Source organism: Pyxicephalus adspersus, chromosome 5 (assembly GCF_032062135.1).
Source record: "Pyxicephalus adspersus chromosome 5, UCB_Pads_2.0, whole genome shotgun sequence".
In the NCBI taxonomy this organism is placed as follows: Eukaryota; Metazoa; Chordata; class Amphibia; order Anura; family Pyxicephalidae; genus Pyxicephalus; species Pyxicephalus adspersus.
The window spans coordinates 11,827,110-11,853,052 of record NC_092862.1 but is presented as its reverse complement, the minus strand read 5'-3'; the positions used below and the strand labels follow the sequence as shown (position 1 = coordinate 11,853,052).

At 40.9% G+C, this 25,943-nt stretch overlaps 1 protein-coding gene and 1 pseudogene across 1 annotated transcript in view; both read left to right on the top strand.

Annotated features, from left to right (window-relative positions):
* The first annotated feature begins 6,507 nt into the window (after positions 1-6,507).
* LOC140331947 (iron-sulfur clusters transporter ABCB7, mitochondrial pseudogene) lies at positions 6,508-8,933 on the top strand (annotated as a pseudogene).
* Positions 8,934-25,272: 16,339 nt separating this feature from the next.
* Positions 25,273-25,943, top strand: part of SQLE (squalene epoxidase) — a 19,337-nt gene continuing 18,666 nt past the window's right edge. Inside the window, exon 1 of the mRNA XM_072410655.1 lies at positions 25,273-25,937. Coding sequence (XP_072266756.1) covers positions 25,683-25,937 — 255 coding nt within the window. The 5' untranslated portion in view covers positions 25,273-25,682. The remainder of the gene's footprint in view (positions 25,938-25,943) is intronic.

Sequence of the window (25,943 nt, the reverse complement as noted above, 5' to 3'; positions counted from 1 at the left end):
AAAGGACATTGTGGAAATGGAGAGAGTGCAGAGAAGGGCAACTAAACTAATAAAAGGAATGGAGGAGCTCAGCTATGAGGAGAGATTAGCTGAACTGAATCTATTTTCCTGTGAAAAGAGACATATAAGGAGAGATCTGATCACCCTGTATAAATATTTAAATAGTCCATATAGAGAACTCTCTTCCCCATTATTCACATTGAGATCATTACAAAGGACAAGGGGGCAGTTTTTGTGTCTGGAGGAAAAGAAGTTTAATCTCGGGATAAGGAAGGGATTCCTTACTGTAAGGTCTGTGAAAATGTGGAATCGGCTCCCTCGGGAAGTAGTTTCAGCAACTACTATAGATTGGTTTAAGAAAAAACTGAATGATTTCTAGAAGCACAGAATATAACTGGGGATTAAGACTTTAAAGTAAAAATAACAGTCACTGTTGATCCAGGGAACATCCGATTGCCTCATGAAATCACGAAGGAATTTTTTTCCCCTGTTGAAGCAAATTGTACCATGTTTTTTTTTTTTTTTTGCCTTCCTCTGGACCAACTATGTCTTATAGGTTTTTATATCTGGGATATGTTTATTTCCCTAGTGGTTGAACTTGATTTAATGCAAAATCCACATATCTGTTTACCAACAGGTCTATTTACAGACAATTGTGTTTCTGGCAGTTTAGAGATTTACACAACTCTTGTTGGACAACAGACCTGAATTCTGGCTACTACAGTTCAGTAACACTTACAGGTCGCTCCTCCATCCTGTGACAACACTGAAAGGTGAAGAAGCAGAACTCATCTCTGACTTCTCCTGACTTTTGTTTTTTTGTCTCTTCTCTTCTAAGGATTTTTTTCCTATTCCTTAGAAATTCATCTTTCTGTCGTTCTTTCTTCTTTTGGCAAGTCCCTAGCAATTTACCACAACTGAGTGTCTATTTGTGCTTTTTCTACCTCCCTTGCTTTAAAGCAGTGGTCCCCAACCAGTGGTCCGTGAGAAAGCTTTGGTGCTTTTGTTGTGTCCATAGCCCTGTGCTACTGTCCCCCCAGGATGTTTAGCAAGCAGGACTGAGCCTGCAATGGAAAAGTGGGAGGGGGGGGGTTCTGGCATCATGATATCACTATGGGGGAAATTTCTTTCTATTTGAGTGACACACGGCTCCCCACATATGCATGGTCCGGATTGCGTGGATTTAGTGATCCGTAAAGCCTAAAAGGTTGGCGAGAGGCTGATGGTCTGATTTATGTACTTACACTGCTTGCATTATAAAAAACATATATTGTTGCTTGTGCCTTTAATATCTGCCTACTGAACTTACCATTCCATTAATATCCAGTCCTCATTTGGCAAAAGGTGCAAAATATCACAGCGGGCATTCCAAATCTTAATTTATTTCCATTCCACATAGTTAGCAGTAGCTTCTCTCTCTCTGAAACTGTGCAGGCCTCCATCTGCATACATGTATATCGGGCCTTTTGGAATACAGTAATTACTTTTTTCCATATATCAGCTGGGGTGGGGCCGAATAGCAGCAGGCAGATCACCAATAGTGAAAACTGAGCCTAAATGCTTGCTTGTTGTCTGACATTGATTTTAAAGGTATACAATTGCCTATTTGACTAAATGTATATATAAAATATTTTTTTTTCGTGAAACCTAATTGTGTTATAATAAATGAATTGTAACAAGCAGAAGTTACTTCAGAGGTATGACATGGGATACATGTTCCATTGCTTGATAACCTGCTCTGAAGCTGTGATTACATACATCTGCAGTGACATCTGCTGGTACAATTTGATATCGCATGAGTTATTTAAAAAAATGTTAAAGCAAAACTTAAATGTTTGTAATTGTGGGTGGGGAAGCGAAGTCACCTGCATGCTGCAACAGGTATAGTAGGATGGGGAAATTCTCATATAATAAAAATTAAAAGGGTATGGTATGATATGTTGTACAACCACTTTAACAATAACATTTGTGGAAAAACACAATACTGTTTGTACTTGTCTATAAAAATTACTTTTTATTAAACTGTTAACACTTTGGAGTGTATTTATAGCTTACCAGCTGATAACCCGATGTTGCCCAAGTATTTATTTATTGCAATATTATATTATACAGGAAAAGGAATCAAAAAAAGCTTTAGTCATTTTCCTGTCTATAGTGTTTCATTTTTTTGCCTTTGATTGCACACAGCCAATTGCCTTACGTTTTTTCGAAGGCATTATTACAGGCCAGAAATTTGTAAAAGGGTCCAAAAAAAAGTATGTAAAAATAAAAGCAAAAGGCACACTGTCACTGAGCAATACATACACACATACATACATACATGCAAATATACCTCTGACATATACCACAGTGCTGTACATAGATCAGCGGTGCACTCACATGAGTCATATGTCTAGCAATTTTGGTTTAAATATTTTGATGCATTTCCTAGTGATGACATAAACACATACATACACACATACAAACATACATCCAATTTTATATATATAGATTTATATAGTTCTGACATATACCATAGTGCTCTACAATGAAACACAGAGCAAGACCCATCAGTCTCTGTACAGAGGAGCTGACACTCTAGTGTCCCCCCACAGTCACATATTATTGTGACTATTATTATACATTTATATACCTCTGACGTATACCACAGCGCTGTACAAAGATCAGCGGTGTCATATGTCTAGCAAGTTTGGTTTAAATGTCTCTATGCGTTTCTGAGTGAAGGTGGAACATAGCAGGTTTGGGGTTCAAATGTCTCCATGCGTTTCCTAGTGATCACCAAATATAGCTCTGACATATAGCACAGCGCTGCACAAAGATCAGCAGTGCACTTACATGAGTCTCAGTCATATGTATAGCAAGTTTAGTTGAAATGTCTCCATGCGTTTTCGAGTGATGGTGGAACATACATACACACATATGCATACATCTAATTTTATATATACATTTCCCTATCAATTTACTCCAACGGTGCACGTTTGACAATTGGCCACTAGGTGGCAGAACGAGTCATTGCTTTTAAAATATAGACAGAACATATGTCATGATACTGCATCATGGAAATCCAGCAAGAATATAAGACTATGAAATGTTATGATCATACAAAGATGTGAATATTGATGTGAAATGTGAAAATGAAATACAAATAGTGTATGTATATTTATTTATATAAGACATAAAATTGTAAGTTCTTCGGGGCATCTAACTATATGTTAGAAGAAACTTTGACAGGGTAAGAGAATAATGCCCCAACCCAGGAGGCATCAGGTGGTGTTTGCATTCCAGAGAGGATTACAAGAATTTAGGAAGATCAGATGTTTGAGATTTGCCCCCTAGAATCATTAAGACATAAAGTGAAGTCCTCCATCAGCATAATCTCCATCACTCTACAGAACAACATTTCAACACAGGGCAGGGACAGACTCTTCCAATGTGAGGGAATACATTTATTTATATAGATCTGAGAAAGGATTTAAGAGGAAGCAGGCTATGATGAAAAAAGAAAAAGGTGGGATGTGTGGGGGCGGGATGGATGGAAAACTTTTGACAAATGTCTTTCACCTCATCCAAAAGACCCATTCAAAACAGGGCAGGACAAAGAAATGTGTAGCATTGAGCCCAACTCTACTCCACACTCCCAGCAGATCTCCAAAATTGAAGAGGTTCTCCAGAGTGTTGTACCATCTGGACACAATCTAATACTCCATCTTTTGAACTAGACTACCCATGGAGGCTATCTATCTCGGTTGGTGTGAAAGTCAAACTCAATTCATGTTCACAAGACAGGAGGTAGTTTGGTATGAAGCCTGATATTAAAAAGTAAAGCAGGGTGTCACAATTGGGGAGACATGGCCACAAGGGGGCGTTACGACTTGCACAGAAATTTTGTGAGCCCAGAGAAGGGCCAAGGCTCAGAGTCTAAGCAGTAACCAGGTCTTTTCCAGGGCCTTTAGTGGTGAGGATGTTGTGCTGCTGGTTACTGCCAGGTTGCGGTCCTTGGGCACACCAGGGTGGGCAGGAAGATGCAAAGTACCAAATCACTAAGCAAGAGAATTGTCAAGGAAGGCTGGGGTCGAGGCAGGCTGCAAACAGGAAAAGTCAGGGAAAAGCCAGGGGTCAAGAACCAGAAATCAAGGAAATAGACATCGTTGACATAGGACCACCATGCAGACACAAGAGAACACAGGAGACCCTGCAATTAACAGGAGGCAAAGGTGACACAGGAATATCCACAGACAGAGAGGAACAGAACAAGAGAACAGAAAGGGAAACACCAGAATGGGCAAAGGGGTTAACACATGAGCTGGACAGGGGGAGCACTGAATTTACCAGCAGCTGTAGAGAAAATACTTAGCAGTGGTAGGGGGGTCGGCACTAGTGGAGACACGCTGCATGAGAGTTGTGTCTGAAATAGTTAAATAGCCAGGGATGATCAAGAGGTGATTTCCTGATTGGCGGGCGGGATAGGCAAAACTGATAAAACTTGGGAGAGCAGGCATGCCCAGGGTCAGTACTGCACCCATGCACAGAGAGAGAGGTGCCTGCGCTTTAGTGAGGAAGAGGTAAGTGTAACACAGGGAATAACAGAGTGTATGACACTAGCTGCTCTTGGTTGTGCACAGGGACTCAAACCCTGTAAGCAAAGAACAGTTACTGCTATCTGGTGGTAGTGAGTAAAAAAAAATATTTTACTATTACAGAAATACTAAAAATGTGTGCCTGGAGTTGGACAGCCCTAGCCCAGAGCATCACTGGCCCTACAATACACAATCACCCTGGAGCATAAGAGAAAAGTTGCACAAAAAAAAGAAGAATATCAGAAAATGCTGTAATGAAAGGAAATCTACAGTCCTCACATTAATTAATTAAGAGAAAAAAACACATTATATATGAGTGATGAATTTTTTTATTTTCATTTTGTACTTGTTACTATGTGTTGGTACTGTTCTTGAATGAAATCAGTCAATTTCTGCTTGAAAACTATAGGACAGCATGGCAGTTGCAATGTTTGCTTCCCGACTATAAGAAAACTCCAAGTCCTAAGGTTCTTTACATTGGTAACCATGAATGTGGGCAATTACACTTGTTGTCTCAGCTGTCTATAGAACGATGAACCAGCTACAAATGAGAACATTTTACTACTCACACTAATAAACTTATACTGAAACTGAAAGTATTGGTATATGATTCATTTATGGCATTAAAATAGAAGTACTACATCCCTTCATATAACATAAGAAGGACACAAAGCAGAATCTATTTTTTTGATAGAACAGTTCTACACTACAAATTAAAAATAACGCTAAAAAAACAATGGGTAAGTCTTCAATACCATTGTGTATATACACCATAGATTTCCCCTAATTTGCCAAATCATTGTATAGTAGTCACCAAACTGCATATGCTTTAACAAATTTAAATGAGTGGAGAAAAGAAAGAGGTTTGAGGCTCAAGGATATTCATGCAAGAAGTAAAGAGTATTGATTGATTATTAGATACATAAACCATCGTGTTAATAATGACATTTGGCTGCTGCACCTCTCTCACCAAACGCTGCTGATCTCTGCAATTGACCCTTCAAACCTACATCTATAAGGAAGGAATTGTCCTATCCTACTTACTCCTTCCAATATCTGCTGATGGATGCAAATGTCATTACTTGATCTAGCAGGCATCTTATACCTTCTAAAACCTGTTGATGGATGATAAACATGCCCATACAGATGTTTTGACAAGTACATCAGTACATCCAGTTTATTAACCATATCCCAAATTGGCAATATCCCCAGCAGTGACTCTACACAGACACTCCCCTATTTGGGGCATTTTCCTAGCTACAGATAGTTAAGCATGCATTAATATCCATCCCCGAGGAAGCCCAACGTGGCAAAATGCATCGGATTATTCCAGGTCACGGCACCATCACATGAACGTTCATGCAGTTACGTAATTAATCCCTTGATAAAATTTTCAATGTATAGTTTGTACCTTAATCCCGTTTTGTGAAATGCTAACAGGACAGAAAAAAAGTGAATTGTTTATGTGTATTAGATGTTTATGTATCCAATACCCAATCAATACAGTTTACTTCTTGCATGAATATCCTTGAGCCTTAAACTTCTTTCTTTTCTCCATTCATTTATATTGTAAATTTAATATAGAGGTGGCTCACCCAAAAAAACTACATATATATCTACACAGTGAGGGGAGGAAAGACACACCCCATACAATTTTTATGCTTCAACAAAGCAAGCCTGATGAGGTGAGACAAAGCCATCCTTTGATCAAAGATGTGTTTTAGAAATTGATCAGGTGGCAGCTCAGGAGGCCTCTCAGCTGCTGGTATCATGGAAAGCGAGGGGGTATGCCCAGCAGATCCAGGGGAGGACATACATACTTCCAAGGCAGACTGCACACCACACCGGAGGGAGAGACAATTCCAGACACTTGTTAGATGCTGCAAAGGTACTACCTGGATGGCCATCAACCCAAGTATGATCATGTTGGCATGGGCATGATGGAGGTGGACTTCACTCAGATCCCAAAGAAGGGCTAAAGGAAGTGGATTCAAAGAAAATCTTAAAAGCATTGTATGGCCCAAAGACCGCCCTGATTTATGAGCAAGAGTTGCTATATCCCTTGGGCTTGTCTTGAGCTGTTGCAAAGGGCATGAATATTGTGATTCCCTTCATGTTTAAATTTGCAGTTGACAATCTGAATGAGGTATCTGGGAATGTAATGAATCTAGCAGATGCATCAAATACGGTGGCAACTGTAGCAACAGCTGTTCTGGTTGGATATGGTGCAGCAAGAGCCAGCCCAGCTCTCTTCAATGAAATGGGGAATGCCATATTTCAGAAGGTGGCACAAAGTTCCATCAGGATAATTTCCAAAAATGTATTTTTACATCTACATAATCTGGACCTGGGCTTTCACCTAAGCCGGTCATGTCCAAAGTCCGGCCCAGGGGCCAACTGCGGCCCGTGTTCAGATTTCCACAGGTCCGCAGCTTCTGTTATAAAATCAATAATATGCGGTACGCCAGCACTGTTGACCACAGTATAAAAGACACGCGTACAAAAAAAGCTATTTTATATTTAATTAGAATTGATCAACCGCCTTGCAAATATCGGCCCGCTACTTGGTGGGCATAATTGTCAGGACAGAAGTCCCTATGTGTGCACAGAGAATCCCCTAGGTCATTATAGTGGGACCCGCACTGACCATGCCCACTCTAATTTCAAGAACGTGCTCTGCACGGATCCTGCACTGACACCGGACTCAGGGAATCCCTCACCTCACCCTGGTGGGCGTGTGCTGTGCGGGAACCATGCAGACCATGCCCACACTAACCCTGAGTACGTGCTGAATAGTCTGCCCCCACACATTTTCACCTCACCAAATTTGGCCCTCTTTGCTAAAAGTTTGGACCTTACCTAAGCAGACAGACAGGAGCACTCTCCAAAGCCATTGATCGGGTACAAGAGACATCAGCTTTGTGCTCAGTGCCCTGGTTTTTTATCCAGGGTCCACGATGTTTGAGGTTTTCCTTGTTAGCAGCATATTGTATTACAAATGTGGAGCCCAGTTTGCACTTGTAACTTTGGGGATATTTGGAGCATATACAGCTTTCACCATTGGAGTCACACAGTGGAGGAAAAAATTCAGAATAGAAATGAACACGGCTGATAATGAAGCCAGAAATGATGCTATAGATTCACTTTCAAATGATGAAACTGTTAAGTACTTCAACAATGAGAAATATGAAGCTGAGAGATATGATAGCTTTTTGATAATATATGAAAATGCTTCTATAAAGACAACCTCAACCCTAGCCATGATGAACTTTGGACAAAGTGCAATATTTAGTGATGGCCTGACTGCTAACATGGTGCTTGCAAGTAAACAAATCCTGGCAGGAAACCTAACTAGTTGAGACCTGGTTATGGTAAATGGACTGCTGTTCCAGCTTTCTATGTTCTTGAACTTCTTGGGAACAGTCCACAGAGAATCAAGACAAGCTTTGATTGATATGAACACACTTTTAACTCTGCTAGTGGTCACTTGTCAGACCACAACAATCACCTTTGATGATGTCTGCTTTGAATATTTGGAGGGACAGAAAGTCCATAATGGTGTGTCTTTTGAAGTTCCTGCTGAAAGGAAAATAGCAATAGTTGGTGGCAGTGGTTTAGGCAAGGGCACCTTGATCTGACTGCTCTACAAGTTTTATGAGCCTCAGAAGGGAAACATATATGTGGCTGGCCAAAACATTCGGGATGTCAGTTTGGAGAGTCTGAGGAAAGCCATTGGCGTTGTTCCTCAGGATGCTGTGCCTTTCCCTAACACACTGTATTATAACCTAATGTATGGGAAAATTATTTGCATCCCCAGAAGAAGTGTATGAAGTGGCTAGGTTAGCAGGATTACACAATGCCATACTGTGAATGCCCCATGGTTACAATACCCAAGTAGAGAGAGGAACAAGGGCTCAAGCTATCAGGTGGAGAAAAGCAGCACGTGGCAATTACCAAAGCAATGTTGAAGAACCCCCCTATTATTTTGTATGATGAAGCCACCTCTTCTTTGGATTCTATTACTAAGGAGAATATCCTCAGCTCCATGCGTGATATGGTAAGACACAAGACCTCTGTGTTCATCACTCACAGCTTGTCTACCATCGTTGATGCAGATGAAATTATAGTGCTGAATAAGTGTAAAGTAGCGGAGAGAGGCACACATTTTGGACTCTTGGCAAACCCCATCAACCTTTATTCAGAACTGTGGCACACACAAAGTAACAGAGTCTTAAACAGTCTCAGCAACCAGAATTCACAGAAAAGAAGCCAAGAAATGGCCAAAGAGTAGGAACTAAAAAGCTGCAAGAGGAGATCATTAAAAGCGTTAACGGATATGGCAACTGTTCCTGCTGATGAAGTGGACACTTTTGGACTGATAACAGAACTCCTTATCCCCCTCCTTAAATTCAGTTTTTCTCTCCTCTTTACCCATTTCTGTAGTTCATAAACATTTCTTCTTTTGACCCTTCTTTTCAACCCCCTCCTTCCAATGATTTTTTATTTGAATATAGGTTTGATTCCTTGATAGTGTAAAAAATTCTTGAAATATATTTTCTTACAGAGATTGCCTCCGGTAGTCACATTGGACAAAACGTTGCAGATCTGACTGCTGTGTCATTTTGTGCTACCCTGTCTGTTTTTTAACAGTTGGTCTATTAGTTTAATAGGAAAATTCTTGCTAATGTACAGTAATTTGCTTTGATAACACTCAAAGAGGGTTCATAAAAGACTTTATAACTGTTATCCCATAATTATAGGTTTGTTAACCTTATGTTACTCTCAAATTTTTCATAAGAAGTTTACAAAATTTAAATTATGTTTGCCAGGGCAGACCATGGCAGTAATTACCATTAGGTTCAAATGCCACCAGGGACACTGACTGCATTGAATTTGTACAGCCTTTCCTTGTTTGTAAGGGTTTCATCCCAGTACCTCAGTTTCCTCCCACAGAATACAGCACACCAGCAGGTGTCTTGACATGTGATCAGTTTTGCCCTATCATGACTCAGTGTGTAAGAACAGTAGCCTATAAGCCCGCTTTATAACTAAGTAGGTGTACTTTGTAAAATGTTACAAGAAATTATAAATTTAGAATTTTAAACCTTACTATGTTCTAATACTTTTAAGATTTAAATGCTTTTTTTCATTTTAAAGTCCAATTAAAAAGATATTCGGTCATATTGACATTATTAAAACAAGCTAAATTTTTATAGTCTCACCACCACTTTCCTGCTCTTGCAGTTATGTACGGCGCCAAAATATGTCTATGCAATCCAAAAAGCATAAGAGTTTAGCCCCAGTGCTCTCTGTAATCATCATTTTGTATCGGACAATATTATGTGGTCAGATATTCCGCCTCTACTTCTTTGCAGTCTTTGTGCTTCTATCCTGCAATTCCTACCAATGTTATTGGGAAAAGTGCTCTATTTCTGTTTTCACAGGGGAATGCAGGTATTGTCACAGATTACTAGTTGGACTGAGATTTAGGGTACTTTCTAATCTGAAAAGTGACTTTCCCCCACCCCATATACTGGGCTTTAATTGACTATAAAAATCTTTGGAAGTTTCCAAATTCTTTTAAATAAATAGCAATCCTGACAAAATCTTGCCCTCATGATTTCAAGTCTTAATCTTTGAGTGTGTTTCAATAAAGAAAAAAGGCCTACAAGTTAATTTTGGTCTTATCAGACCTGAAAATCTACTTTAGCTTATTTGGCTTGCACATTCCTTCTGTCAAACTGCAAATTGGATTTGACTGGGATATTTTTGTCTTTCCTGAAAAAAAGGCTTTTTGGAGCATCCAAGTTGTCCAAGATATGATATCTCCATCTATCTGTGGATCTTCATATGAGCTTGAGAATTACAGCATTTTCTCCCTGACTAATGCTCTTCAAAATCAGTTTTAGTGAAGGTCTTTCTCTAAGCACTTGTGTGATTTTGTGATGCCCTTCCTAGATTTTATAATGTATCTCTTAGGGAAAAGCTCAATAGGCTTTATTTTATAACCCAACCCTGGTTGGCAGTTTTGCAGAACTTTATCCTGTATGTTTTCCAATGCAGCTTGTTCAAATATTATCTCTGGCAAACCTGAAAAACAAGTGTATTTATTTTCAGCTATACACAGATGAACACCATTCTATTAATTACATGGCTTCGGAAAACAGTTGCCTGTACCAGAGGTTCACAGCAAAGGGGTGAATATTTATGCAATGAAGACTTTTTTCAGTTTTTTGTTTTATTTCAATATGCTTTGTACAAGTGTGACATATAGTTCCAGTTTAAACGAATTTAATGATATCCTTTAGCACTGTGAGGTGAATACTTATGCAAAGTAATATATGTAAAGAATTAGTCCATCTACTAATCAGGATTCCCAAATATTGTTCTTAGGACACTTTACACATGTTCATATGCAGAATATATGGGGTTATAACAGCTTCTATTATTATTATTTTTTTTGCAGTTGCAAAGTAAAATTGCCTCCAATAATCTGATAATAATCTGCATCCATCTTGCCATCAAGCCAACCAAAACAGTGGAGAATTGCCTCCATGCTTTATGTTAGGGATGGTGTGCTTCTCTTTTAGACTGTCGATTGTCGATTCCTTCCCCAAACCTAAGGTTTACATTTAGTATCATAAAGTAAAATTTTGGGTCTTTTTGTTTCCCAAAATTTTGAGACTTCTGTAGGTGCTGTTGTAGTGCAGGAAAATACCTCACATCTTACAAATGTGTGGGCACAAACTGTCATTCTGTAGTACAAACCAAGAACATTTTTACCAATGTTCTGTTAAATTGTCTTGTAATTAATTTTCATAAACAGGGAGGTTGTGATACGTAATCCGGTGCTTGAAAACCTTGTTTAGTATAAATTTTTAGTAGTGTGAAATGCAACTGATTCAACATCTGACCTGAAAAAAAACATATCATTAAAAAATATCATAGTAAGTTTAGTGAACATGTTTCCAGTGTGGGCAATGTACTTTTGTCTTTGTGATCCAGTCATTTTTTCCTGTATCAAAATGTTTAGATGATTGGATACCAATAGTTGGAGTAATGCTGGCCACACTGACATTTTTCCAGCAGTTCATTTTTTTCATCACAAAGGACACAATTGTTGTCTACACCTTACCACCAACCACTAAATACATTCAACATTCCAAAGTATTGACAATATTGTATAATGGGTAGTGTTGGTCGAATATCCCCCTATTCGATTCAACAGCTATTCGAACGAATGGGGCAATATTGTTCGGGTGATCGAAAGAATTCGAACACCATTAAAGTCAATGGGTGGAAAATGTGGGTTATTTTTTAGGACTGTGTAGAACTGCAAGAGCAATCAGGGGAGCAGAGCTGACAGCTCCGCTCCCCTGATTGCTCTTGCAGCCCTAGCGTAACTATAGTATGTGTTCTTGGATAGAGATTCTCTATCCAAGGACACAGGAGTATCACGGGATCTTCGGGCCCTAGAGGCTAAATGGGGAGCACTACAGGTGATGAATGAGAAAACTTGTCCTCATTTAACCTCTAGTGCCCCGGGATCCTACACTGACAGGAGGATGGCTGTGCAGAAGGGATAACCTGTAAAAAAATAAAAGTTAGTTACACAAATCACACACATTCAATAAAATACTTTAACATTAAAGCCTCTTTTTTTTTTTTCATGAATTTGCAAAGTCAAATCTGGTGTTTTTCGGGTCGGGTCTATCCGAATTCGAGGAGCTATATTCGGGTCGAATAAAAGGACAACTCGAATTCGAACACCAACACTAATAATGGGTAATATATATATTTTTTTATACATTCATATTTTCCCATGCTTTATCCCCTAAAAGTCTGCAAGTACTGAGGAGTACCTGATGATTCGGCCAGTAATCCTTTGACATTCTGACTGCTTTATTAGCAACAATCATTACTGCTGGACTACAGAACTTTGCTGGGGAGGGGAGGGTTCAGATGCAATTCTTTATACAGTATACCTATATTATTAAGAACAAAGTAAAAAAAAAAGGATGATGGGGCATACTTTAGAGGTGTATTGTTAGTTTGGGGGGTCGAATTGATTTATGCATTTATAAATACTTTAGGTTGTTTTAGCAAATGGTTGTTTGGAAACTGAGTGGCCAACATTCCTGTTGCAGAAATTTCAAACTAAACTTATTGTTATGCCAAAGCATAATTTTAAATATGTGTTAAAATATAAAACCAGACAAATGTGTAGTTTTTCTTAATTATTAAAGAAATACTAGAAGGCATGTTGTTTGTTATTTATGCTAAAAAATTAAAATGATATGATTTAAAAAAAAAATGAACTGAGGACTGGAGCTTCTGATGTAATTTGAGGACCCCAGTTTCAGGATTTTAATATAGTATTAAATAGAATAGTAGTAAAAATCTATTTACATACAGTCGATACTGTAAAAGAAATCTCTCAGACAGTAGTTTTTGGAAAAATTCACTGAAAAAGTTTGTTTATAAATCATAAAACATCAACTATATTTCTTAATCACCCAATGAAAACATATAACATAAAAAAACACTCACAACTCTGCTCTCAGAGTTTCCTCGACTAAGATGCAACAGTAGTAAGGCATTTCTATGATTGCCAGAATAAATCACATGACTCTGGCTACTGGGTAAATGATGATCCCCCATGTTTGTACATTCCCTTCCTCACTGGTTGTCTGCTGGAGTGCACCAGGGACCTGTGGACCTATCACTCTAGTGATCAACTCCTGTGTTCAGTACTCCAGTCCCTATCCTTTTTTTGGCTCCTCATATAATAATGATTTCTGTGGAGTAGACGGTTGTTCTGTTCAGGGATGGAGCTCAATGTGGGCCATACTTGCACTCAATTCCCTCCTGTAACCCAGGACTGGTGGGGTATAGGGACCAGGATTGCTCCTCTCTCCATTTACCTGCTTTTACTGAGAGAATTTTGCCACAAAGCACATTGCTGACCCTGCCTCCTGGTCCATGAGCATCCAGATTGTTTTGGAACACACACAAATACATTTCTAGTCCAGTGGAGAAAGGAATACTTCCAGTCAGCACTTCCTTTTCCACTAACAGCAACATTCCCCATTTTATAGTCAATAATTAATATTATTATTATTATTATTATTATTATTATTATTAATAATAATAATAATAATAATATTAAAAAGGATTTATAAAGTGCCAACATATAATGCAGCGCTGTACATTAAATAGGGGTTGCAAATGACAGGAGGAAGGGAGATATTTAGTGGTGGGAAATAGTGAGGGTTCCAAAAGACATTAAAAGACGGGTGGGTATGTTTGAAAAGATGGGTTTGAGAGCTTTTTAAAGGAGCAGAAAGTAGGAGCAAGCCGAATAGAATGGGGAAGACCATTCCAGAGAGTTGGGGCAGCTCTAGAAAAGTCTTGGAGGTTATGAGTGAGGAAGTCATTAGTAGGTCATTGGAGGAGCGGAGAGAGCTACTGGGGGAGTATTTTTCTATCAGGTCAGAAAGGTAAGTGGGACAAGAACTGTGTAGGGATTTGAAGGCAAAGCAGGGGAGCTTGAATTTGATTCTCAAGTGAAATGGAAGCCAATGAAAAGAACTACAAAGGGATGCAATGGAAGAGGAGAGGTGGGAAAGATGGATGAGTGTGGCTGCAGCATTCATAATAGAGTGTAGAGCTGAGAGTCGGGTTAGGGGAATACCAGAGGATGTTACAGTAGTCCAGACGAGAGATGATGTAGAAGGAGTTTGGTGGTCTCTGGGGACAGGTAGGGGCAGATTTTGGAGATGTTGCGTAGGTGAAAGTGACAGGACCTGGAAATGTTCTGAATATGGGGGGTATATGAGAGGGCAGAATCAAAGGTAACGCCAAGACAACGTGCCTTGACAGTTAGAAATTTGTCAGGGGGAGATTTGGAATGGGGGAGGAAAGATGATGAGTTCAGTTTTATCCAGGTTAATATTTGTTGTAAAGGTTAGAAGTCATAAATTAACATCATTATTTCTAGTTATAATAGTTTTCCATTCTATTTGCTAAATATGATCCAAAATATCTGACAGAAAATCTTCAGTCAGTTTACAGATAGTTTAGTGGTCTAGGTGTCCCCTTTCCTCACTTTACCCCCTTTATAATAAAGCCACTGCTCCTTTTCCTCCCTTCTCTACTTGTAGAGTAGTGCAGAAAATGTATTGGTTTCCTGTTCCAGCACCCACCAAACTCATCTGTGAAGTCCAATCCCAGCAATTGTAAACAGTAATGGTATATATCAAGTGGTGAAAGCAGACTAATTAGTGTATACATCTGCTGGGTGAACAGGAAAATGATGCCAATTACACAACCCCCTGTGCCACTCCGTATATTTGGAAGGGTAGGGGAGCAGTGGAATTGTTTTACAGGGAGCAGACAGGCAGCATGTAGGGGGTTAAAAAGGTTCCCTACTGATAGGTGGCGCCCTATGCCACACACCTGGAGCACTTACCCTGTCTTTAGAATAGTCCCTTGCTGCTTATCCTATCAAAACAAATTACCATTTGATAACCTAACTGACGTTAAACCAAATAAAAGAGAACGACATTTAATATCAAGGATAGCATTTGATAATATGTGTGCATATGTCCAACATAATTACATATTATGCCACACACACCTCTCTAAGCCCCTTATCTATATAGGAATCTGCAAACTTCTTCATCCTTACAATTTTTGAGTTTGGCATCTCTGGCTATTCTGATTGTCTGGCCTGGGATGATGTAACTCCCATACATGCACACAAAAGTTACTCCACCTTGGAACTCAAGGCATGCCAAGATTACACACCCAGACGCTCATGCTTGGGGTTCCAACAGAAGAATGTTGACAGCTGGCAAGAGAGTTGCTTGTAAAGCAAAATTAATCTCAGCTTTCTCGGCTTTATTCTGCCAATGAGATGCCCCATAAATTTTAACTAAATGGATCCATAGCTCAGTGTATCTATGTCAGGAGTGTTGGTATTATTGCAGAGAAGGCACAGAATTTGCATTATTATATAAATAGAGACTGCTCACAATTATTTCTTTTATTTGTAACTTATCTTTCTCTTTAGGTGTATACAGGGGAGTGCTATTCACCTGAAAGTTACACAACTTTAATCCCTAGGTCACGTACTTCTTGGGTGTAAAAGTATGAGACTCATTGGTGAAAAACGTTGATGGACTCCATAGTATCTTTTGCAATCAAAAGACCTTAGTTGCACTTTGATATGGAAACTCCATGATCAGCACATTTTTATCACCGCATGTGTAAAAAAAAAAAAAAAAAAGAAAAAAAAGAAAGAAAAAGAAGTTACTATATTTGGGGTTTTAAATATTTGAATTGACATCTGCAGCTTTTGTTCTCTGTTGCATTGGTGTCACTTTCTCTCCTTGGCGATTCATTGAACACACGGCATTCTGTGAAGAAGAAACAACATAAAAACAACTCTGGAACAGCAGAGAACAAGGGCTACAAATCTAAAACTGGGAATAGGTCAGAAGTACACTTGTATTCAGAATAATAGCAGTGTGTTAAAAAATTATTAAAACTCAAATCTTTATAATTGCCTTTTTTCATACATGCAAATGCACTGGGAACAGTGCACATTTCATTCCAAATCAGAACATAAAAACTGTATAAAATTTGTGTTATTACAATTGAAGGATGCAATTATGGCTGCAGCGCAGAACATGCGCAATCTGGAGATTGATGGGGCTCTATTGCAGCTCTTTAAGGACTTGTCCTGGCACTCTTTGCAACAGAGACGCCTCCTGCAACCACTCCTAACCACTCAGCGTGATAACCACATTCCTTATAGGTGGGGCTTCCCGTTCAGCCTGACAGCGCGACATGATGGGAAATCTGCTGTATTGCGTTATCCAGAGGACCTTTTGCCGTGATTTGGGGATTAACAAGCCTAAGCTTCCAGGTTGGGAACCCGAGGAACCTCTGCCTGCTCTACCCTTACCTTGGCAGTGGCCACTTCTAGGAAGCGTCCCAGGCACAGGATCCGGCTTTCTCCTACGCCCCCACTTCCCCGAGACAGTGGACAGCACTGATTGGGCTCCGATCCTATACCCCTTTTTACTGCTCCTTATGCTGCTGTGGCCCACAAGTGTGACTGCCTCCTCTGCCTTTGGACGGATACTTCTTAATAATGTTTTGCCTAGTTTTATGCTATTGCAACTGAAGTTTTTTGCACTTTTTGATGATTGCTTACTGACTCTCTTTATGCTCAAATTTATAATTGCGAGATATTACTTGAATGATTTTATGATCTGTGATTTTATGGTCTACAATTGGTGTTCTTTCTCAGGGAATGTCATTTTGGTCAGATTTCCCTGATCCCCCGCCCATCCGTATTTCTGGTTGGGCTGGCGATCACTGCGGCCTCCCTGTGTATATTGTCACTCTCAAAGAGGTTTCTTTTGTCCTTTTTTCTTTTTCTTTTCCCTTTCTCAGTTGCATAGCCTTGCCCTGTTATAGATATGTTTTACATGCCCTGCGGCCCCTGGGGGGGGTCCCGCGCCGGGCCCGGTTTAGTTGGGCGGGCCGGGGGGCCCCCCCTCGGGGTCATTGTACTACTTATACAGCCGGTGTCGACCATGTTGTTCTAGATGATACACTGGTGCTCTTGTGGTTGTCTTGGGGACCGTCAAGTCCTTCTCCCCTCTGGGAGTGTTTGTGTACTCGCCAGACATGTTTGTTCCCTAGGCGCCCTGATAAGGGCTCGGGGACCGGCGGGTAACAAGCACCCCCTGGTCGCTATTGCGTGACTGTTTCGACTTGGTTTTGAGTTTTTGTGTTTTTTGTTATTATTGTTTCAGTGTTCCCCCTCCCCTCTATTCTCCTGTATACACCTGGGAGCTCACGGCCAATTTTACCTCCTGTTGGTCTGGGTTATGTGGGGGTTTGAGCAGTGACCAGTAGATAAAACGCTCTGATGGCTACTAAAGTTTTATCACTTAATGTGCGTGGTTTAAACTCCAATACTAAGAGGAGGCTGGCTCTCCGGGAATTTAAACGCCATTTGGTGGATATTGTATTCTTACAGGAGACGCACTTTGATAGCTCGGGCACCTTTAACTTTGTATCCAAATTTTACCCGGCTGCTCATGCAGCCAACTCTCCTTCTAAAAAGAGAGCAGGGGTTGCCATCTTGCTCAAAAATTCTTTTCAATTTTCTCCCACTCACTCTATTGTGGACCCGGAGGGCAGATTTCTTATCTTGCATGGTAACCTGCGGGGTGTCCCCTTAACTTTATGTAATATATATGTGCCCAATCAAGGACAAGCCAGGTTTCTTGCTAAGACAATGGCCCTCTTAAAGGAGTTCACACACACGTATCTTATTGTTGGGGGTGATTTTAATTCCATCTTCTGCTCGACTCAAGATAGACTGTCGTTGCTTAAACCTTCTCCACCTCCAGTAGTATTGCAGCACGCCAAATTGTTTAGGCGATTGATTAGACGTCACCAGATTTATGATAGTTGGAGAATTCACCACCCCACTAGCAGACAGTTTACCTTTTACTCCCCTCCTCATCAAACACATAGCCGCATTGACTATATATTTATTAACTTGCCAATGTTGCGGAACAGTGTCTCTGCTGCTATCCTTCCCATTTCCGGGTCAGACCACGCCCCAATTACCTTGGAGATTCTTTTTGCCCCTGACAAAACTGGACTTTGTCACTGGAGGTTGAATGACTTTCTCCTCAAGAATGAGGATACTAAAATGTCCCTTAATACAAGTCTACAGCATTATTTTGATGAAAATAAAGGCTCTGTGATGCACACCTCCACCCTCTGGGAGGCCCATAAAGCAATTATCTGGGGTCATTGTGTGGCCCTGAGTTCTCATCTTAAAAAGAACTCTAACCTGCAGCGGGCCTTGACAGAACAGGCACTACGGACTGTGAGGTACAACTGGCTAGCACTCCATCCCAGGGCCTCCTACGTAGGGTGGCCTCCCTCCGCTCCAAACTAAGGGCGTTGGAGCTTCGGAAGGTCAGCTGGATGATGCAGTGAACTAGGCAGCTTTATTATCATAAGGGCAACAAGGCAGATTCACTCTTGGCATGCAAGTTGAGGGACACACAAATTAACTCCTCCCCCATGGCAATTAAAGATGACCAAGGGATACCACGGTATGACACGTCCCACAAATCTTCCCGGTTTGAGCACTATTATAACCAGTTATATTGTACGGTGCACCAGACACAAGACTCTATGGGCCCCAATTTGCACTCCAATATAAAATCCTACCTGGCTGACCTGACTCTCCCCACATTACAAGCTGAACATCTGGAGCACCTTAATAAACCCGTTACTGCGGAGGAAATATCACAGGTCATTTCTGACCTCCCTTCGCATAAAGCGCCGGGCCCGGACGGTTTACCGTATTTATACTATAAAACCTTTTTGCCAACTTTTCTCCCCTATTTGGTGGACCTGTTTAATGACTTTCTCCAAGGTAAGCCTATCCCACCTACTATGTCATATTCCCATATAACTGTGATTCCCAAGCCGGGTAAGGATCTGATGGACTGTGCAAATTATAGACCTATAGCGCTACTGAATTCGGATCTTAAAATCTACTCTAAGATTTTGGCTAATAGGCTTTCCAAACTCTTGCCATTCCTTATACATGGGGACCAAATGGGTCCCCTTGTCTCCCTTACTCTTTGCTCTAAGTGTTGAGCCCCTGGTGGAGAGAATCAGATCCAACCCCAATATCCATGGTGTTACTGTAAAGGATACCTCCTACAAAATTGCATTATATGCAGATGATGTACTACTTACATTGACACAACCTACCACCACCCTCCCAAATTTGTGGTCTGAACTTGGTGCCTTTAGTACTGTCTCAGGCTATAAGGTGAACTCCTGGAAATCCGAGGACTTACCCTTATATATACCCCCCTCGCAACTCTCAGCGTCAAAAAATAGTTATTCTTTGCGCTCCTTAAACTATTTGGGCACCCAAATAACAACTACATACACTCAGCTATATACTTGTAACTTCCCCCCATTGTTCCAGGAACTAAATGCCTACTTGAATAAATGGAAGGCACACTCATTGTCGCTCTTGGGGAGAATTGTGTCAGTGAAGATGATGCTATTGCCCAAGCTCCTATATTTGTTTAAAACCCTCCCGGTTCGGGTCCCTCTCCTTACCTTGAAGAAGTTACGGGCTAGCATTTTGAACTTTTCCTTACCTTGAAGAAGTTACGGGCTAGCATTTTGAACTTTATCTGGGCTCACAAACGTCACAGACTTTCAAAGTCGGTGGTTTGTACACCTAAAGCACTCGGAGGTATGGGAGCTCCGGACCTGATAAAATACTGGGCGACCTGATAAAATACCTTAAAATACTATGTGGCGACGCATCTTCGCTACTTACCCTCCTGGACTATGTTAGTCTTCCCCAGTGTATGTCGGAAGTTGGAGGAAGCTTGGATTTCCCCACTTCATCCTAATGTGATGCTTTGGAGCTCCTCCTGGTTAATGCCTGAGAGGGATTTGCTGTCCCCGATGGTTTTTATGAGGAATATCTGGAGAACGTATAATTCTAAGTACAATCTTTCCTCTCGGGCCTCTGTGCTTACATCTATCATACGAACCCCTCTGATACCTGACAGCTTAGCTAGAAATATGTGGCAGCCATGGCAAGACCGGGGGCTTTTTCATCTCCGAAATGTATTACATTCAGTGGAAAAAAGAGTGCTTTCCTTTTCGGAGTTGCAGGAAAAATTTGATCTCCCTCAAACATCCTTTTTTGCCTACCTACAGATTAGACATTACATACAATCACTTCACTCTGTGCTCAGATTCTCTGAAATAACTCATTTTGAGAGAATTTGCATTGGAGGTCCATTTTCTAAGGGCCTCATTTCCTCCATTTACGGCCTTCTCCAGGAATCGGCAAGGAAGGTATCTGGTAAATATGTATACATGAGTACCTGGGAGAGTATTTTGGGGGGTGCCCTGAAGCAGGATACATGGTCAACGCTGTGGGAAGCAGCAAATAAAAGCTCAATATGTACGCTTTATAAAAAAAATCTTTACAAGATTTTGTTCCGCTGGTATCATACGCCGGCGGTGTTACACCGCCTGTTTCCGGAGGTAGATCCGGCTTGCTGGCGCTGCGGGTCCCATTATGGGACTCTGGATCATATTTTTTGGTCCTGTCCCCTTATTCAGGGCTATTGGGGGAGAGTCAATGCACTAATTGGGGACGTGACTCAACAACGATTTCCCCTTGACCTGCTCCACCACTTGCTGGGATTGCCCCTTATGGACCTCCCCAAGTCCGCCCGTCAGCTTATTACACATATTTTAGTGGCTGCTCGTACTCTAATCTCCACCAAATGGAAATCCAGACTGCCCCCCTCTATGGAGGATTTGTATGCTCGTATTCAAGACATACGCCTGATGGAGTACCTCACTGCCCTCCTCCGAAACAGGGTTGCGAAATTTGAACAGATATGGGAACCTTGGGATGCCTACTATACCAGTCTACAGGTTTAATATGTCGCTGGTTCCAGACGCCACTGTGCTTCCTATCCACCTTTGTTTGTATCCCCCCCCCCCCCCCCTCCTCCTATTCTCCGGCTTAGCTTCATTTTTTCTTTTTGACTCATTTCTTGTTTTCTGTTGTTTATTTATCTGTTGTTTCCGTATTTTAATAGTCTATGGGGTTTGATAGACCGGTACAGTACGGCCACTGTTTTTACTGTTACTTACGCCAGAGTTTTATGTACCATTATTGGATATACCTATCACCCTGTATGCTCTGTTTACGAGATGTTTTGCTGTATAGGCCTGGTTGTCTTTGTATGTGAAAATGTTCAATAAAACTTCAGTTTCAAAAAACCAAACAAATTTGTGTTATTACAGAAATTAAAGAAAACGTAATATTAGGCTGTTGAAAATAAAAGCTGTGTCTACATTCTTCTTTACAAACTCAAAACTTTTTCCCAATCTACGTCACCCGACAGCTCCATGCAACACTGATGTGCAGCGGTTCTCAGAAACAGTGGTTATACAACTAAAGCAATGGGTGTTGGATCTTAGTAATTCTGTGTTCTTCAGATAACTGAGTGCCAACCCTTAATGTACAATAACAAATAATAGAAAAAGGAAAGGAAAGCAGAGTTTTCAGCACAAAAACTGTATTGGTGTACAGTCAATGATATAAATATAAATATACAGCATAAACAGGTTCAACATATGCCACAATGCTGTCTTGTGGCTCAAAAAATACAGATTAGGTCGCAAGGGCACAAAATACAATCTGTGATGTGATAGATTTGACAGATTCAGGTTGGACCACAATAATATCTTGGGGTCCACCAAGTGTCAAATTGGCCCTAGGGGGCACTAGACATGCAGCATCTAGCCAAACATATACATTTACTTGCCATACAGTTTTAAAACCATAAATTCATGTTGATTGTTGTACCCAACGCGTTTCGCCCTATTAGGCTTTCTCAGGGGTAATAATTTGACAACATGTTTGGCAACTGTGGTACTTGTATCTAGATTAATGAAAGTTTAATTATTAGTCAAATGTGCTATACATGTATATCCTGATATTAGATCAGTGTTGGCTATATCACTAAATAAAACCAATACATTGTATATCAATATAGAGATAAGCTATATATAAACCAATTGATATTAATACATTTGTTCAGAAAATCTTTAGCATTTTTGGAAAATGTAAGTCAAATACAGATTCATGAAGGTTCATTAGTATCATACTGGTATGCTAAGACTTACATGGTCCTGTAGAATGATAGGTTATGCTTACTGCAGAGGTTAGAAAGGCGTAAGTTACTCCAAACAGTGTTTAGAGCGATCTCCCCAGCACAAGGAACAGTGCTGCAACAAGTATTAAATAGGATAGGCTGGAGATCTGAAAGTAAGTATAGGATATAAATATATCCTAAAAAACAATAAATAAATCCTTTTCATAAGCCATAATAATAGTTGGGAGTAGTATATTAAGCAATTCATAGATCAACATAATCTTAAACAACACATTGAGAAATTCAATATTGATAACTACAATAGGAAAGACAAGAAATTTCAGAAAGACAAATGGTCAATTATTCGTAAAAAAGATTACAATTGGGACAAATCATCCAACAGGGGACCTAACCCCTGTTGGATGATTTGTCCCAATTGTAATCTTGCAGAAAGCGCGTCTTTACAAACAAACAGGAGCAGCGGCTGCAGTTCCTTCTGCAGATCCAGAAAGCGCGTCTTTACAAACAAACAGGAGCAGCGGCTGCAGCTCCTTCTGCAGATCCAGCACAACCCAGGAACAAGTGATCCAAAAAGGATCCATGATTTGTATCTCTTCCCTCTATCTCCATTGTTATTGGTGAGCTGCAAAAGCAGACCTCACGAACACTGATCCTGTCCCTGTGACCAGATAACCACAAAAATATGGGACTATTACCCTACAAAAAAGCATAGATGATCTATCCCAAATATCCTTGGTAACAAAAAAATACCACACGCAAACCGCTACATTAAGTGCACAGCTACCCCTGAGGAAGCCTACAAAGGGCGAAACATGTCGGGTAACAAGGCTGCGTGCTAAACACTCATACCTACCGTGTTTCCCCGAAAATAAGACACTGTCTTATATTTTTTTTGGCTCCCAAAAACACACTAGGTCTTATTTTCAGGGGATGTCTTATTTTTCCATGAAGAAGACTACAGTACACATTTATTGTTGAAAGTCACTCATGATCACTCATGTTCCATTGATTGTCCCCTTCTGATCACTCATGTGCTGTTCATATTCCCCTTCTGATCACTCATGTGCCGTTCAAATTCCCCTTCTGATCACTCTATGCCATTGATTATCCCCTTCTGATCACTCTATGCCATTGATTATCCCCTTCTGATCACTCTATGCCATTGATTGTCCCCTTCTGATCACTCTATGCAATGATTGTCCCCTTCTGATCACTATGAAATGATTGTCCCGTTCTGATCACTTACCCGTAATTAAGTGCAGGGATCTCCGTTAGGGCAGGGATCAGGAGCTTGCTTCCTTGTTCAGTGCAGGCTTTTTACTTTCAGTTTGGCTCAGGAATAGACACGCCCTGCAGCCAGCATCAAAGACACACACGCTGCAGCCAGCATAAAGGACACACACGCAGGATCAGATATCTGGAGCTGTCTCGGTGAGTACTTTTTTAATTTACCGGTATGTATGCTTTTATTTTCTTTTTCTCCTAGGTCTTATTTTCGGGGTAGGTCTTATATTAGGGCAGGTTTACAAAATAGTGCTAGGTCTTACTTTCAGGGTAGGTCTTATTTTCGGGGAAACACGGTATTCCTGTTCTTCGTACTTATAGTTTGCTTTATGTTATATGGAAATGATAATACCACTAAATAGATGATCCATGTCTACTGTATAGGTACTGGACCTCAAGGAACGAGTCCATACTGAAATATACTGTACAAGCAAGCTAATATTGTTTATCTTATAAATGTGTAAAAAATATTAAATAATTTTTGCAAAAAAAAAAAAACCTGCCTGTTTTCCTTGGTCACATATAAATGTTCTTTTAAATGAGCAGAAAGTAGTAGCAAGACGAATAGGAAGAGGAAGACCATTCCAGAGAGTCGGGGCAGCTCTAAAAAAAAAAAGTTTGAGAACAGTGGGTGCGAAGCTGGTATGAACCCCAAGGGTCTCTTATCGGCCTTCAAGGCCATCCTCCACTTTCAGGGTCATCCCACTGACTGCTTCTGTTGCAGGTGCTGCTCTATGAAAACAAAATCAAAGTAGTAACTATTCTTCATACAAGCTGAGTATATTTTATATTCTATATACAGACCCCCTATATTTTGTACAAGGATCATGGCCTAATTACCAGTACAGGTAAGTACATTTTCTTTTACACTTTAATGCCCCAGTTTCTGAACTAATGTAAACAATCCTAAAAAGTGAATTTGAATAGCTGAATTTACTACACAACTGCAATTTTAAATCCTGGCGTCACAAGGGCCAGGGAATGATAAAAATCTATCAATGGGGGTCAAATACTGAAATATAGGGGGAAAAATAAAATGAGGAAATTGTTTTTCTTCCACACATTCAATTTTTTGCCTAAAACTTTCATCCCTAGTTGCAGACGCCATATTAGTATTTCGCCCAAACTGAAACATCTGTGAGTACCTCCTCACAAGCCCATTGAACTATCACTAATTAAACATAAAGCCAATAGCGGTAACCATGACCTTATAGCTCTCACACACACTCCCCCCCCAGACACCGGCAGACCCTGTGACTCTCCCCCCTCAGGCTCCGTGATATCCCGCCACACACACTCGCGTGACGTCACATCGCACTACAGCAACAAGCGCTGACAGACCGTCTGAAGTGAGCAGCTCGACCACTCCCATTGGCCGCTCTCGCCATAGCGTGAGCTCTGCTCACCTTAGCGACGCCTAACCATTGGGCGAATGAGCGGTGGGCGTGGAACTAAGATACCCGTGGGCCCCAATGCCACGCCTCAGTTTACGCAAAGTACGCCCAGTTGTGATGACGAAGCTTCTGGTTGCCTGGCAATCCCGGCCCCTGGTTGCTGAGGCTGAGTCAAGGCCCCGCCCCAGCGTGCTGCATCCTTGCAGAGTTGTATCATCAGCTGCTGGGGATTGGCAGAGTCAGGCGAGTGCTGTGATGTCTCTCCAGAGGTGTGTGTGAGGGGGAAGTGGCCAGAACAGCTGGTGATCCGGCATGACAGGCTGTGCACACTCCCCTCTGCATGAAAGGAGAGCCCCAGCCCTCCCCTAGCCTGAGCTGTCATACACTGGGAGCACCTGCCTGGAGCACAGGACTGCTACCTGCAATGCTCCATGCCTGGCACTAAACCACCACTGGCCTCCAGAAGCAAGAGTCATTTATTTATTCTTAGTTCCCAGTGCAGATTTTTTGTTGAAATTTACAATTTTTGTTACAGCCATTTCAGAAGATATATGCTATTTGCATAGCTGTATATATTTTTTAAACCTTTTTATTGGACCTTCTCAAAGGTTTTCATCCTTACCTCGAAGGATATCGGTGCCTGAACCATGTGGACCTTTTTGGGGGTGGCCACGTTCACCTATGTGTACAAGAAATGCGATGAGCTGCTGAGCGTCCCCCGCTTGGAGGTGATAGTGGCGGTGGTGCTGTGCTGCACTATTGGGCTGGCGCTGTCTTTGTTCCGCTACCGGGGTCGATTGGGGTCCCAGAAACAGGGGAGCCCTGGGATTATCTCCAGACTCTTAAACCTGAATGGTCCCCAAAATCAACAGGGGAAACCCAGAACAAATGGGGTCAAGAAGGTAAGG